Below are 15,478 nucleotides of genomic sequence, written 5' to 3'. Positions count from 1 at the left end.
CTTCCGAAGACCGTGGGAACCTGACATCAGCTTTCGGAGAGCTTCCGACGCCAGACAACGCGCATATATATAGCGCAGACCTGAACCCTACCTCCTCCCTTCTCCCTCCTCCCTTCTCCCTCCTCCCTTCTCCCTCCTCCCTTCTCCCTCCTCCCTTCTCCCTCCTCCCTTCTCCCTCCTCCCTTCTCCCTCACCCCATTGTCCAACACCAAAATGTCCATCAGCCCTATCCTAACCCGCATCGACACCCTCATCCACAATCTTCTCCAACAGCTCGTCGAGCAAACTCGATTGCTCTCTTCCTCCCCTTCTCCCTCCTCCTCCACCTCATCCTCCTCGCAGTCCACGCAGAGTAGCAGTGACGATTCCCCGCCTCGACCAGCGAAGCGTAGACGAGAGTCAAGTCTCAAACCGCAGCCTGTGACTTTACTCACTTTCTCGCCTCCCGCTGGCGATGGGGGGGAAGTAAAGAAAAAGAACCCGGTCAACTTCCCGACGAAGAGCGCTGTTGGGGTGCGACGATTTGGTGAGCCTAGCTCCTGTCCGGAAGCGTGAAGCAGAGGACTTGAGCTGACGAGGTGTTGCTGTGAGAGCGGCGTGAGCAGCGCAGTATTTGAAGATTCTAGAATTGGTACAGATCAATCTGAAACGGGGGACGATTGTTACTAAACGGTAAGCTCCTCCCTCTTCCCTTACGCAGCTCAGTCAGGTTCATTGTGCTGATGAGTCGATTGTGGGAGGACAGGGATATCTACTACACAACTCTCAGCAGCCGTCTCTTTCCATCGCAGCAATCATCTGATCGAATCATAGATCAAGTTTGCGCCCTGCTAGGCTGTGCTGATCGAAGCGAGCTTGCAATCGTTGCTAGTCCGCGCGGACTTTTCTCCGGGTCCCTCACCCTATCTCCCCCTTCCGGTCAGGGTATAGTACAATGCTTTTCGGGTCTCCCAACTTTGATTCCCACCGAGATCAACGCGGAAACCTGGCGCGCAACCATACCCTGCACTCACGAAACCGAATTTTGCATTGGGCATGTAGTGGTGGTGGTGGAGAAAGAAGCAGTGTTCAAGCACCTAATTCAGCACCCCACAGTGGCGAGACAGTGGGTGGTGGTTACTGGTAAAGGTTATCCCGACCACGCGACAAGAGCGTTGATTCAGATTCTGGGAGCAGAGTTGGAATGTGAAAAGGGTGGGGGAGTGAGGATGGTGGGAGTGTTTGATTGTGATCCGTATGGGATTGATATTCATCGTCAGTATGTGCAGGTTTGTGGTGGAGTTGAGTGGGTTGGGGTTGAGTTGGACGACTTTTTGGCGCAAAATGACAGCGAGCAGGCTAGCCAGCTGGTTCAACTGAGAGCGGATGAAAGGGCAAAGGCGGTTCGAATGCTTCGCACTCTCATGGGAACAAGTGCTGATGAAGAATTATGGAGGTAAGTACAATATCAAACCTTCCCTGACAAGCCAGCTGAGATTGTACGCTGACACACTGGCTTTTCGGGGATTATAGAACAAAGTTGACGAACATGCTTTTGACGGGGTACAAGGTCGAAATTGAAGCAGCCTACACTTTCGCCGTTGGAGGGCTGGTCGGGTATCTTCAGCACAAGCTTTCCACACGACAGACCATGATGTAAATGTGATCAGATTGCTATCCTCCCTCTATCTTTCGAAGCATATAGTGTGCGTGTTAGATACGAGGAACCGTCTCTCGTTCAGGATAATCCAAACTAGCATCCAATCCATGTCCTGTCCCTGTCCCACCCGAAACTGTTTTCCCGAACCCTGCTCTCTCTTCCTCGGTTGCCACGACATCCCCGTGCGCGTTCGTGTTGGAAATGTTGAACCTCCTAAATCCTCTCGTTCCACCACCTTCAACTTCGTCCTCTTCATCCTGATACCTCTCTTCGCCAGCCCCCGTAAGCTGTTCTGATGGAATCCTAGGAGAGTAGGGTTTATGACTCTGCGCATGCCCCAAAGGCGGGTAGTACAACTTATAACTCCAATAAGCGACCGTCAAACCTAACAATCCTCCTGCAATGACATCTGTTGCGTGGTGTCGATAATCCATTGTCCTGCTGACTGCGACGAGGGTTGCTGCCATTAGTGGCGTTCCGCATAGCCAGGCAGTCACCGCATGACCCCTTTTATCAAACAAGTGGAGTTTGCCGGCTAGGTATAAAGAGAGGTATGTCAATCCGGCGAAAGAGGTTGAGGCGTGACCAGAGGGGAATGATCTAAATCCATCGCGAAGAGTGTGATTGTCTGCAGCGACGGTACAGATTGCGTCGGTTACCAGGCCGTATGGTGTGCGGTTTACGCTTTCCGGAATCGGCTGACATCGATCAATCAGATCTGGACGGGGACGACCAACGGTAACTTTGATGATGGTTGTAATGGTCACAGTGAGAGCATTGGCTAGAACGAAACCCAAAAGGCCATTATGCAGGTCCCAAACGCTGCGACTGATGCCAAGGCTGAACCCAGCAACAATTAACGCGGGGATGATGACAGCTAGAACCACAAGGAGCCATGTGGGGATGCGTGCCGATGTGGCATACGTATGCTGAATTGAGGTATCTGTGAGAGAGAATTCGCGACGGAAACCGTGGACGTTGTTGATGATAGCCAGTAAACCAGCGAGGAGGACTGTGATGATCCAGTCTGGAAGGTAGGAACGGAGTAGCTCCAGTCGCCGACGTCGATTGATGGGTGAATGGGTGGACGACCAGCGTAGTTGAGAGTATAGTGAGTCTCGGTTTGCTTGGTGCTGGGGGTCACCGGAAGAAGAGGTGGATGCTTGGGGTTGGTGCTGGCCCGCCATCTTCTACTCTAGTTGGGGTTTATACTGATGGTATAGTCGTCGTGGGACAGAGAGAAAGATAAACGCTTCCAACCTCTTTGAAGAGATGCGAAGAAATCGCAAGCTAGATCCCAGCTCAGGGGTTAGCACAGACACAACAGAGTCGAGTTGTTGGTCTCGGAGCGAAGAACCGGCATACAGCTGCTCAGCTGTCCAACTTTATTCGCACCGCCCCTCCACCGCGTGATGCCGCCGAAGCAGCTGAACTGCCAAAAATCTAAATTTACTCTTCGGTGTGGATCCTGTGGGATTCGTCGTTGTATATGCGACTCTTGGCACTGCCAAGACACAGCCTCACACGACCATGACATTTCTTCTCATTGTTGTTCGGCCCGATTGCCAACCCAGCTGCTTTGATCTTGATAGATAGAACCACTCTATCAATCTTGCGTTTGTGTCATACCATGATCAGTGCTGCCGCCTCAGAAGTATCAAGATCTCTATTTGGTCCACATGAGGCCATCACTCGAGTAGCGCCCAACATTGTACCATCATCTCACATACAAAAGCGATGTTGATGTAATGAGGTATCACATTGCTTTCACGCTTGACAGTCTCAAGCAGCTACATGGCTCCCATTAATCACCACCCTGCCACCCCCATTCGCATCCCCGGCTCCCCTTCCGCCCCCGCCCTTCTCCCGATCCACAACCCACATCAGCACCCTATTCGCATTCACCAACACATGTCTCAATGCCCTGGTCCAAGTCTCGTCACTTCCAAACTGCAGCCTAATACTCGCCTCCCCAATCTTATCCTTATTAATCACATGCGGAGCTCTGAATTCTCCATCTACTCCCTCCACGAACTCCAGTACTTGCTTCAAACAAGCCAAAAACCCCGTCTGTGCATGATCAAATCTTCTACTCTGCAATAAGCGGCCGATTTGCCAATCTGATGAACCGTATAGCTCGTAGACCTCCTTCCTACCTCCTTCTTCTACCTCTGTAGTTTCAGAAGTGGGATCGTGGGAGGAAGCGGGATGAGGGGAGGAGGTTGAGGCGGAAGAATGGTGCTGTGACCTTGCATCTTCGTAGCGATAAACAACGCTGAAAGAACCTTTTGGGATAAGTTTGTACCCGCGGAAAGCAAGCTTGACTTTTCGAGCGATAACGTCGAGAAGGAGGGCGGTTTGACCCCAAGCTGCGTTGATTTCGTTCCATTCCACTGGTCGACCTGGTAATCTTCCAAGGCGGAGACCGTTGATGGTGGCTATTCCTCCTGAGTGGCCGATGCAGAATGCGTCCGCGTAGACGTTTGTGGCTTGTAGCCGGGCTAGCAGTTCGTGATCGTGGGCAATGGCCATGGCGAGCGACGCTTTTTCTTCTTCCAGTTTGGAGAGTGTCAGTGAGTGGGCGGAATATTGTGACCAGAATCGCTCTTCTTCCTGTTCGAGCGCTGACTCCTCTTCGATGATGGCGGCGAGTTGAGCCTCGATGTCTAGACGTGCGGATTCCGCTTCGCGTAGTTCAGTGAGAGCTGCGGATTCGTCAGATAGGAGTTGGTCGATCTCGCGTTGAAGCAATTCGCATTCTTCCCGATGCTGCTGTTGGAGTGCTGCTATGTCTTCTGCTCCTTCGCCTGCAGTTGCCGAGGAGGTTGTCGAAGAGGAAGACGATGAAGCACGAGGTGGAAGCTCGCCTGCCGGATGCCTTGGGAGCACCTTGTATCGACGCAGTTCAGCCTCGAATGCGAGATAAGAATCGCGCTGAGCCCGCACTTGAGACATCTGCGTGTCCATGATATCCAGTAGCGTATCTGTGCATGCCTTACATAATGGATGATCGACAATGGTGGCGGCTGCCGACCCATGCCCGCGAATGTTGAGGGACTTTTTGCTACTCCTCGGGCTCTTATTCGTTTTGACTGGTGGAGGATGCGATAGCAGATCGAAGAGTGCAGAAGAAGCTGCTAGACGAGCAGAGAGAGAGTTTGCATCGCCGGTAGCCACACCAGTGTTATTCGATGAGGAGCCAGCAGCACCAGCACCTGTCGCTTTGGCTTCTGGTTGTGATGAGGACGCTTTCGATGTTGATGCGGCAGAAGACTTGCTCGGTCGTGGAGCAATGAACGAGTCCTGTACGAGGTCGTATGCTGACTGGTTGAGATCAAGATCGGATGATACGGAGGAATGCAGCAACAGAGGCTGCCGACATCGTTGACAACTCCACGACATCTTGTGCTGGTTTGTTTGCCTGGACGTCTTTACAGGTGTGTTGTTCGCATTCGCCGAGTTGGTGTTGCTACTCGTTCAGACTCTTGCCTGATGATAGAGAGGCCATCGATCGACTGCGAATGTCGAGTGAGGGGACGAATGTCAGCGTCAATGCTGCGGCGGCGACGTGGGGTGGCGTATCGATGTGATGGATGGTGATAAGAACGGTCAAAGACACGCATGCACAGGTGCAAATCAGGGTCCAAACTGCTCAGCTCTCCCTCACTCCACACGCGCTACACAACCGTGCACTTTTTCTCCACGTGCTGCACCATTAATATATTCCGTATTCCGAATCTCGGCTGTTCCTCAGTCTTCTTCACTCACACAGCCATATCGCTCCCGACCACACACAACACATCACTGACACACACAAGCAAAGGAAGGACACAAACACATGCTGTTCCTAAAGATACATGTTCAAAAAGGTCTCAAGCACTACTTGCGCTTATCTGCCTCAACCTGAGCCTGTAAACTCTGCATCAACACTGCCAGTCCACTCAACTGCGAGGGACTCAATCTGCTAAGCACCACTGAGATGTGCAAGATTTGCTGCTTTCCTTCGCCGTTTGCTGCTTCTGCTGCACCTTCGCTGATGCCGAGGAGCACAGCGGGCACGCTCTGAGCTGGGTCGATAGGGATGGGTAAGCCTTGCAGACCCTGTGGTTGGCCGTTGAGGCCAATGATCGGTCGAATGTGTGGGCTGGGGACCGGTGAAACGCCGAGTGCAGAGAGGCGAGGGAGTGATGCGACTGGAATGAGCAGCGGGATCGGATGATTGGGGATTGAGGGATTTGCTGCTGCCGGTGCCGCTGCTGGTGCGGGCGCTGGAGAAGGTGCAGGTGCAGGTGCAGGTGGGGCAGACGCGGTGCCGTTTGCAGTGGGCGTTGGTGACTTCGCTGGCGTCTCCTTTGTCGCTGCGGCAGCAGTAGACGGAGCAGGAGAGGGGGAAGCAGACGGCTTGGAAGGCGGCGGCGTAGCACACGGCATGTTTAAGCTGGTGGCACTGGTGAGCGTGGGATGCATCGTTGGAGGTCGCACATCCATTACTACCGGTGCACTGGCTGGTGGCGAGCCTGCAGGAGGCCGGACTGCCGTCGGTGTTGGAGGCAATGCCGATGCAAACATCTCGCCCGAGTAGCCAGGAGCAGGTCCTGGCATCGTCGGTGGTGCCGGTGATGCTGAAGGCGGTCGCATTGCCGTTGCCCCTGCACCTGCTGGCACAGAGGGCGGAGACATTGCGGTTCCACTCGGCGTTCCTAGAGTCGCAGGCTTTGATCCAGATGCACCAGGCTCACCAGGCTTCAGCTTTTTGTTGCGCGGTTTGGGGATAGGGGGACCGCCTGGCGTGCCTGGCAAAGGATGCTTGCGCGGCCTTCCTCGGCCTCGATGTGGTGTTGGGCCAGGTGTAACGCCTGGGTTACCGGGAGTGCCCGGTGCGCCGGGTGTACCTGAAGTGGCTGCGGCTTTGGCTTTGGCTTTGCTTTTGCTCGGGGGCTTTGACGGCGTCGCCGTGGGTGTTGCAGGTGTTCCTGGTATGCTAGGGCCAGCGGTTGCAAACGGTGCAGACGTGGGTGTACCCATCGCAGCCACGCCAGGGGGCATCGGCATGCCCTGAGATCCGAATCCATGAGCGCCGGGCATCATAGCAAATGGTGGCACAGCACCGGGAGTCAAAGGAGTGCCAGGCATCGAGCTGTACGCTGACCCTGGCCCGATTTGCGGCGATGGCATCGCGATGCCATTCGGTCCAGCCTGACTCATCTGATACTGCTGCGCGTAAGGGAGATTGGCACCTGGTGAGAAAGGATAGCCTCCAGGTGTACTGGCTGGTGTGCTGACCGCCGAGTAAGGGCTTGGCATTTGCATGGTTGCTGATGTCAGCAGACCTGACGTGGAAGGAACGACTCCGGCTGGTGCGGGAGTTACAGGCGCAGTCGAGGTAGGCGATGGGGCTGTTGTCGTCGTTGTGCTGGCTACAGGTGCTGGCGCTGCGGGAGGTTCTGGCGGTGGAGTGAAGATGCCAAGTCTGTGCCTGTTTTCTCGTTCCTTCTCAAGCTTGGCAGCTTTGGCAGCTGCTCTCTCCTGTTGACGTTTGATCCTCTCGATTTCCCGTTCCTTTTCGCGCTCTCGCTCGATCTCGTCTGTGATGGCGAAGCTGAGATTGACTTTGGCCGAGGACTTTTTCGGATCGATGCCTTTCTGCTCTTCTAATGTTTCGAGCTTGGCCTTGAGTGCTTTGAGCTCTTGAATCTGAGCAAGCACTTCTTCGCGGTCATCGTTGTAGGCGAGCCTTTCGAGATGCTCGAGGGATAACGAGGTGTTTGGTGCCCTCTTGTGTGCCGTATCCAAGGCGGTAAGTGTTCGTCGAAAGCGTGAGGCAAGAGCGTCTCGCCGTGCGAAGATGGACTCGGCAAAGTCGAGGGATGGGAAATCTGGCTGGGGGACTTCTGGTAGTGGTATTGGCAGTCCGAGCTGGTTCAGCGCTGCATCGTGGTCAGCTGCATTCAGCCGCTGACGATCTTCTGAGTGTTTTTCTTTCTTGGGTTCGGCTCCTGCTTCTTTGAGCTGTTGCTCGTCAGCTTTCATTGTCGATGGGCCGGGCTGAGCAGATGTTTGAGCTGAATCATCCTGCTGAGCTTGAGATGATGACGGCGCAGTCGCTGTATGCCTTGCCTCCGAACGCTTGCAGTCGGCCAGCCGTGCGATACGTCGATGCTTGCGTACCCTGACTTGACTCAGAACAGGGTCCTCACTCAGATCAAGAGCCTTGAGCAGGTCATGGTGTGGGATGTTCCAGACATGGTAAGGCAGCAATCGGCGAAGGGCATCGCGAGCGTCTGCAAAGGGCGATAAGTCGGGACGCAGGATGGCCTTATGGTCGCGCTGAAGAAGCTCGTCTACCAACGTGGCCGGCTCCTTCTCGGTCTTGATTTGAGTATCGACCAGGTGGATGACAGGAGACATGCCGTCATCCTGTTGGTTGCCAGCTCGAGGGGTTGCTGATATTGACCTCTGCTTACTTGCATCGACATCTGTTGCTTTGGGTCGATGCTCCCGTTCACGCTTTGCGTGGGTTGTGTGGTGCTCAAAGGTGGTTGATTGCCCATCATCTGGCTCCTGCTTGAGCGTCATTGGTGTGGCTGCTGAGTTGTTGCGACTGTTGGCTAATGTCGATGGCGCGGGTGTCGGTGTGGGCCCTCCACCAAGGAGGGCAGCTGGGTCGATGGTCAATGATGCATTGGTCGGAGGAAATGTGCCGCTGTTCTGGTGTTGGTGGTGTTGAGAAGACGAGGTCGATGAAGAGACCGAGTGGTAGGCTTGCATGCCTATCCAGCTGGGCAGCAAGGAGGGTCGAGGCGCAGTGACGAGGAGCTTGGCAGCCGAGATGAAGGCAGAATGCACTTGCTGCTCTCCCTTTTGATCAGGCTGAGTTTGAGCTGACCAGCTTGGATTCGGATGATCCGACTTGGATTGTGCTGCTGATGTGCCCGGATTCTTTTCGTCTTTCGCTTTGGCAGCTGTCGAGATTGCAGTTGGACGGATCTTCCGATCTCGATTCTTCTCGTCTTTCTCGCTCGGTGTTGAGAAAATGAGCGTATGTTGGTCGTGAGCTGAGCATTGGAGACGACTTTTTCGCTTTCCTCACCCTTTTCCCCTCTCTCCTTCACCCCTTTTCCCCCATTTTTCTTCTTTTTTTTTGTTTTTTTTTTTTTTTTTTCTCCTTTTTGGCTCAGCTCTCGTGACTTGCCGAGATTAAATCGCCGATTTTGATATATATTTTTATCCCGATCCCGTTTACTCTCCCACATTCGCTTTCACATCAATCTACACTGTCCGAGATGCAATCAAAACAGCCTCCATCCAAGGCTATATAGAGTCAGAACAAAGCAAGTACATCGCAAATTAGAAGACCAGAGCAATCAGAGAGCATGTGATCAAGCACATCTGAAGCTGTCCATCGTTGCTCATCGTCCCATGACATCACTCAACGGAACCAACATCCATACTTTCCGCTTGTACTCTTCGTGCTTCGTTCTCAGCTTGCTTGAGCTGAACTTTGCCTCTTCATCCCGAATAGCCTGGTAGAAGATACTGAATGCCACCACCAGCCCTGCAAAAGCAATACCACCGGCATGCGATACCAAGTAAGCGTGTCCGTGATCGGGATGATTCGAGGAGCTAGTCACAATGAAGCCTGCCACCAAGGATGCTAGGTATGCCGAATAGCAAGGATTCCTCACCAGTGCCCAGGGTCCATTGGTGATGAGAAAGTTGGGCTCATCATCTGAGAAGATAGCAGTGAGACCAGGAGTGGACTTCATTGTGTATTGTGCCCACCAGAAAAAGACTAAGCTGTATCCCAGCAGCAAGATTGCGATCCCAACTTGTGTCGATCCTGCAGATTTGGCAAGAGCGAAGAACATGGCGATATCTTGAGCGACATAGCACATGCCAACCATGGGAACCAGGACGATCGTACGTACGCTCATGTGGGATTTCTTGAAGAGAAGCGGTGGGATAGTTCCCTAAAACAAGTCCGTGGCAACTTTAAGCACAACCAGGATCTGTTTGAGATGGTCGAGGTCACGCCATACAGTGGGAGCGTCGGCGATGAGCGAGCGGCTAATGTCCATGTTGGCCAAGGAGGGTGCCGGTGGAGGGTGACGAGGCTAGGTCAAGTTAGTTCCGTTTAGGCGGTTCGTTCTTCCGGCCCTTATATAAGATTTCCCGGGTGCTTTGTGCTCCTGAAGGCTGTTCTGGGCCGCGGCAGCAGCAGATCAGCCAGAAGCAGCACCAAGTCCGCTTGCGAACGGCTGTGTACCACGCTCGCGAAATTATCGCTTGGCAAACAAGCTCCTTCTTTCTTCAGCTCTTTCCACCACCACATTCTGTCGATTCTAGCTTGTTCCCTTGCAGCAAGACTAACGCTACGCATGAACAAAACATAGTCACCAGGTGTCTTTCTCTATCATCTCTCCTTGGAGACGTATTCGCACGTCTAAGATGCATTCTTCATACCTTTGTCCAGCATCGATACGAACCTTTCTCATCGCAGCATTCCTCCTCATCCACTCCGTATTCGCCTTCACCGTCACCATCTCTGAAAAGGATGAACTGCGGCAAACCTGCTCCGGCATGATCGCCGGAGACGACAGTCACATCGACGCCATCTTCCACAAAGGCTCAGTGGGTACTGTCGCAACCATGTTCTACGAATTTGCTGATTTCGACAAGCTCGGCAAGGAGTCTAACGAGAGAGATGCGTTTGGCTATCAGCTCAAGACCTATATATGCACGGCCAAGGCGGTGCAGCAGAGCTTGTGTACTAAGGAGCAGCTGGGTAATTTCATTGTTGATGAGAGTAAGGGCAAGGCGAGTACGGTTCAGGTGCAAAGGGTGGACTTTGGTGCGACCGGGTCGGATAACGAGATTACGCTGGTGAGTGCAAGGGAGAGGTTGAACAACACTGAAGCGGCCGTGATACTGATACATTGTTTGCCTTCCTTTTTTTGCTTCCAACAACAGAGGTATAACGTGACAAAGACACCCAATTCTTCGTCCTACTACTGCTTTGGTGCGAGTGAGCTGCGCTTCTCTTCCCTGCTTCTTCTCCCGCCGTTGTCACGTTACTGACCATGACCTCTCTCCATTCACCTTTGCTTCTCGCGCTCAGCTGAGGTCCCACTCGCTTCACTAGAATCCGATGCAAGCGGCAATGACCTCGCCGTACATGCCGCTTTCACTGGTCGAGTCGAATTCTTCAACAACTTCAAAGGCAACCTTCCCGCAGCCGAGTACCCCAAGCTTAACTTCTACTTTGCCCTCACCATCGCATATATTGTCCTCGGAGGTTGGTGGCTATCCCTCTGCATCAAGCACAAAGACGAGCTTCTCACCGTCCAGTACTTCATCTCTGGTACCATCGCTTTCCTCGTTGTCGAAATGGCGGCTCAATGGGTGTACTACCACTACCTCAACAACCACCTCATCGACTTTTTCCATATTCGAGAGGTGAACGGGAACACTGGAGTCACAGCTGTCGCGCGGTTCCTCTTGGTGTTGACGAGCATTCTAGATGCGGGAAGGAACTCGGTTTCGTTCTTTCTGCTCTTGATCGTCGCTATGGGTTATGGTGTCATTAGGCCTTCAATCGGACCAATGATGACAAGGGTCAGGCTGTTGACTGCAGCACACTTTGTATTTGGTGTGCTCTACTCGATCGGGATAGTGTTGATTCAGTTGGACCAGGGTGGAGGATGGATTTTTGCTTTCATCTTCCCTTTGGCGTTGACATTGACGACGTTCTTGACTTGGATCATGAACTCGTTGCAACACAGTATTGAGTATTTGACGCAGAGAAAGCAGACTTTTAAGAAGGGAATGTTTGTCAAGTTGCATAGGATTTTGCTTGCGGCTGTGGTCATTATCGTAAGTCAATCCTCTCGTCCTACTCTTCTCTTTTCTTGCCCGAGGACTTTATGCTGACATCTGCACTCTTTTGTGGTTGTCCCGGTAGTTTGTGTTCTTTATCATCTCCTGCTACGCCTTTTCTCAATCCGGTGGAGAAGGCTTCGCTCCCAACACATGGCGCTATCGGTGGTTCCTTCTCGACGGCTGGCTTGCGTTGCTATATCTGACCGTCTTTACAGCCATCGCATGGGTTTGGAGACCTACAGGAAGCAATATGAGGTTGGCAATGTCGGACGAGTTGGCGACGGAAGATGATCCCACAGCGGAGGGTTACGAAGTGGATACATTTGCTGCAAGAGGTCCAGATGGACCAGATAGTGACGATGAAGATGATTTGGAGGCTAAGAAGACGAGTCAGGGCAATACAGGGGGTGTGGGAGGGTCGAGAGGAAGGGTAGGGCAGGATGAAGTCGTGTTCGAGATCGGTGATGAGGATGATGAGGCTGATCAAAGCACGAATAGGGGGATGGGAGGTAGTGGTGGGAGGGGGGAGAGACAAGGATTGATGAGAGCGAGTGCAAATAATTCGGAGGAGACGCTGGTGCCGCCTGGTAAGAGGGCTGATAAGAATGATTGATTGTCGACCGGGCCGAGCAGGGTCAAAGACAAAGCATCAGAATTTGGCGGTTGCTCGTCGCTGCCTTTTTATTCTGTGCATAGCTTCAAGCGTTGCAACTATACCCGCATAGACATTCTCGACCTTGTCCTCATTCGGACTTCCCAGCGATCTTCAACGCTGAAGGCAGACAAGCTTTGTGAGGATGGTTTGTTGCATGATGCGAGTCTATGTTGCCAAAGAGAGCCGTTTCCGGAAAGGCGTTGAGTATCATGTCGAAAGCAGTTTGGTGTTGCAAATTTTCGTACGATAAAAATTGATGGAAGAAAATGACTGCAAGTCGGGGTGAGCGTATTTTTTCGACAATCACCACATTTTCCACTTCTTCCCATCACCATCACTTCTCCACGACTACGCTCTCATCCTTGCGGATCCCAACGAACCTCTCCTACACCCTCCCAAACACAGCACATGGGGCTTATATCGCACGCCATGCTCCCGAAAACATCGACTAGGGCAGCGGCCACTCAACTCCATCTCACACTCCGACTCGGCTCCTTTGCCCTCCTCCGTTTCCGCTTACCCACCATCCTCACCCCTTCCAGCTTCTCCTCCTCATTAAGCGCACCAACACCGTCAACACTCACACCAGCATTAGCAACAGCATCACCCACCTCCTCCCCTTCTCCCTCTAGCTCAAGCTCAGGATGGGGACTGGGTTTGCTCTGGGATGGGATCTTGTTGGCCGTACCAAAGAAAAAGGTTTCACACTCAAGAAAGAGCATGCGTGCAGCAAATAAGGGTTTGAAAGATAGAGTGGATCTGGTACATTGCAGTGCTTGTGGGAAGCCGAAAATTCAGCATCATATCTGTGCTTATTGCTATGCAGAGTTGAACAGGGCGAGGAAGGTCGCACTTCGAGCAGAAGAAGGTGGAAGTGGTGGCGCAGTGGTGCAGGCGACCAAGGGGCAGCAGAAGAGTCTGAACCCTCATCAATAGACGCTCTTTCTTGAAGTTTCTGATCGATAGCAGATAGGGTACGATCGGAGACAAGGCTGGACGGCAGATGTACGTGTGACACGGAATGGCAATTTAATGAGGAAATGTACTGTTGGTACGGTTCAGGTGTCCAGACGATCATAGCAATCAAGATGCGGGACTGGCTTGAAGTGCTCTCGGTCAACACGATCCTTGCTGTACAGTCTGGCTGTTTGGTCTCGGTGAAGTTCAAACGAGCTTGTCACGCATTCAAAGCTTGTCACGCATTCAAATGCTTGGCTTTCGATCAAAGCAGGAGCCCGGCTGTCCGAGCCTCGTCTGACTTCTTTCCGCTTTCTACACGCTCGCACTGTCTACCGCTGCTCTGCATCATCCTTGTACTCTACACAGTCACTCGCAATTGACTCGACATTTTCACTCAGGACCTCCTTTCTCATCGAATTGTGCTTTCGCGGATTCAAGCATAAAGCCAACACAGCGCAAGTTTCACACGCACTGCAACCGGACTCTTTACTTGGTTTTGTGAGCTGCGACCAAGTTGTACATGAGAGACAAGTGTATTTTAGCTGGCGAGCTGATGAGTTAAGCACCCTGCTTCTCAGCCTCAGCAAGATGCTTCTTGAACAACTTCTCCGCTCTCTGCCAAACGGCACCCTTACCCTCCTCCAACTCGCCCATCTGAGTGGTATCCTTACCCAGCACTTGCCTCAACTGCAGCAGACTGGGCAACAAATCGTTGCTGAAACCTTCGGAGCTTTCCCTAGGCAGCAGCGTTGGCAGATGGTCGATGCTGATCACGGTCAATGCTGGGTTGCCTTTACCCGTCTCGACGTCCACAGTGGGTTTGTCAAAGGTAGTGTTGATGTCGTAGATGGGCAGAGGGTTGTTAGGATTGGTAGTATCGCAGGAGACGTCGACTACGACACCGAGACGACGTTGAAGACCAGCAGCTTGGATGGTGGGTTGATCAAGGAAAGGTGGGATCTTGGAAGTGAGGTAGATGCAGTTGACGAAGATGTCGACGTCGAGGAGTTGTTGGTATGGGCCATGTTTGGCGGACGTTTCCTGGATATCCCATCGGACAATGTCTTGGGAAGCTACGCCGGCTTTTTCGAAAAAGTCGATCGCTCCACGACCGCAGCGACCGAGAGCACCGACGACGAGAGCTTTGACTTTGCCGTCCGAGCGAGAATTCTTGATGTGTTCGATTTGCTCCTTTGCGTGCGAGATCAAAGCTTGCTCATTGGGGTAAGCTTTCTGAGGTCCCAATCGACGATCAGCACCCTGAACCTGCTCTGCAAGGGCAAGCAAACCCAACGCAGCACCAGCGAATCCAGCGTGCCAGCCAAAAGCAGCTACACGACGTCCATTCTTATCCTCCAAAAACTCCAAATCGTACAACTTTCCACCACCACGCTTGAAACGCGCCAAAACATCAACCCAACCAGCTTGCTTCTTGTAACAGTGAGCAAACTGGATGTGAGTGTGAGGAAGATCCGGGCCGGGCTCCTCGAGCTCCTTCAATCCGATGATAGGAATTTCTTTGGGGAGAGAGTGGAAGGTGTTGTGTGGTGCGATTTTGCATCCGACGTCCGAGTATTCTTTGTCGTCAAAGATACGTTGGGGGTCAGATTCGACGGTGATGTCGAAACCAGCGTCGATGAGCTTTTTGGCAGTGGAAGGGGTGAGCGCGGCACGGTGTTCGGCCGGCTTCATTTCGCAGCGTAGGTAGAGGGGTTGACGGGCTGACATCTTGCAATATCAGTATTCGAGGGAGACTATGTTGCTGTGGGGGAAAGAGAAGGACAAGTAGAGAAGAGCGGGTGAGCAAGATATAGTGGCGAGCTCTTGATCTTGGGCTGAGAAAGGTTCGGCTTTGTTCCGTGCACTTTTCTGACTGCGCCAAGTGGTGTGGAATGAGAAGAACTGCTTGCTTGCTCCGTGCTCGTCATACAGTTGCGTGGAAGCAAGTCGAGTCAGGTCCCAAAAAAAGAGGCACGCCGCTTTCATTTCGCAGTAACGCACGGTCGCGGTTTCTTCGCCTTGCTCTCGGTCTTTCGCCGAATCTCCGCTTCTGTAGAAGATGTGAGATCGACATGAAGAAACAGAGAAAAGCATGGGGAAAAAAAAAAGAAAAAAGAAAAAAGAAAAAGGAAAAAGGAAAAAGGAAAAAAAAAAAAAAAAAAAAGAGAGAAAAAAAAAGAAGAAAAAAAGAGGAAAAAAAAGGGGGAAAAAAAGCGCTCGGATCCGTGATCGGAGTGCATTTACGCTTTGTCGTGCAACCCGCGGCTGTCAAGGCTTCATTTCATTCTGCAGCTCAGAAGCAAATACGCTCTCAACCTTCGCGGTGATTAACAGGAGCTATCCTG

At 52.5% G+C, this 15,478-nt stretch overlaps 7 protein-coding genes across 7 annotated transcripts; 2 read left to right on the top strand and 5 right to left on the bottom strand.

Moving 5' to 3' along the window:
- Positions 1–213: 213 nt before the first annotated feature.
- On the top strand, positions 214–1,639 carry UHO2_06498 (uncharacterized protein; the record flags this gene model as incomplete). Its single annotated transcript, XM_041554914.1, has 4 exons — positions 214–526; positions 606–672; positions 710–1,435; positions 1,513–1,639. The coding sequence occupies 4 exons, from the start codon at positions 214–216 to the stop codon at positions 1,637–1,639; spliced, it is 1,233 nt and encodes a 410-aa protein (XP_041410848.1).
- Positions 1,640–1,692: 53 nt separating this feature from the next.
- Positions 1,693–2,826, bottom strand: UHO2_06497 (uncharacterized protein; the record flags this gene model as incomplete). Its single annotated transcript, XM_041554913.1, has 1 exon — positions 1,693–2,826. One exon carries the CDS (start codon positions 2,824–2,826, stop codon positions 1,693–1,695), a length of 1,134 nt encoding a protein of 377 aa, XP_041410847.1.
- Positions 2,827–3,421: 595 nt separating this feature from the next.
- On the bottom strand, positions 3,422–5,041 carry UHO2_06496 (uncharacterized protein; the record flags this gene model as incomplete). Its single annotated transcript, XM_041554912.1, has 1 exon — positions 3,422–5,041. The coding sequence occupies one exon, from the start codon at positions 5,039–5,041 to the stop codon at positions 3,422–3,424; it is 1,620 nt and encodes a 539-aa protein (XP_041410846.1).
- A 477-nt stretch (positions 5,042–5,518) lies between these two features.
- Positions 5,519–8,407, bottom strand: UHO2_06495 (uncharacterized protein; the record flags this gene model as incomplete). The annotated part of the gene is made up of 1 exon (XM_041554911.1): positions 5,519–8,407. One exon carries the CDS (start codon positions 8,405–8,407, stop codon positions 5,519–5,521), a length of 2,889 nt encoding a protein of 962 aa, XP_041410845.1.
- Positions 8,408–9,048: 641 nt separating this feature from the next.
- UHO2_06494 (uncharacterized protein) lies at positions 9,049–9,405 on the bottom strand (the record flags this gene model as incomplete). The annotated part of the gene is made up of 1 exon (XM_041554910.1): positions 9,049–9,405. The coding sequence occupies one exon, from the start codon at positions 9,403–9,405 to the stop codon at positions 9,049–9,051; it is 357 nt and encodes a 118-aa protein (XP_041410844.1).
- A 682-nt stretch (positions 9,406–10,087) lies between these two features.
- UHO2_06493 (uncharacterized protein) lies at positions 10,088–12,131 on the top strand (the record flags this gene model as incomplete). Its single annotated transcript, XM_041554909.1, has 4 exons — positions 10,088–10,522; positions 10,610–10,664; positions 10,758–11,512; positions 11,601–12,131. The coding sequence occupies 4 exons, from the start codon at positions 10,088–10,090 to the stop codon at positions 12,129–12,131; spliced, it is 1,776 nt and encodes a 591-aa protein (XP_041410843.1).
- A 1,560-nt stretch (positions 12,132–13,691) lies between these two features.
- Positions 13,692–14,861, bottom strand: UHO2_06492 (putative saccharopine dehydrogenase (NAD, L-lysine-forming); the record flags this gene model as incomplete). The annotated part of the gene is made up of 1 exon (XM_041554908.1): positions 13,692–14,861. The coding sequence occupies one exon, from the start codon at positions 14,859–14,861 to the stop codon at positions 13,692–13,694; it is 1,170 nt and encodes a 389-aa protein (XP_041410842.1).
- Positions 14,862–15,478: the final 617 nt, after the last annotated feature.

The sequence above is a fragment of the Ustilago hordei genome, assembly GCF_900519145.1.
Source record: "Ustilago hordei strain Uho2 genome assembly, contig: UHO2_contig_19, whole genome shotgun sequence".
Classification (NCBI taxonomy): domain Eukaryota; kingdom Fungi; phylum Basidiomycota; class Ustilaginomycetes; order Ustilaginales; family Ustilaginaceae; genus Ustilago; species Ustilago hordei.
The sequence above is the reverse complement of the archived record's forward strand: the minus strand, read 5'-3'. Positions and strand labels throughout refer to the sequence as shown.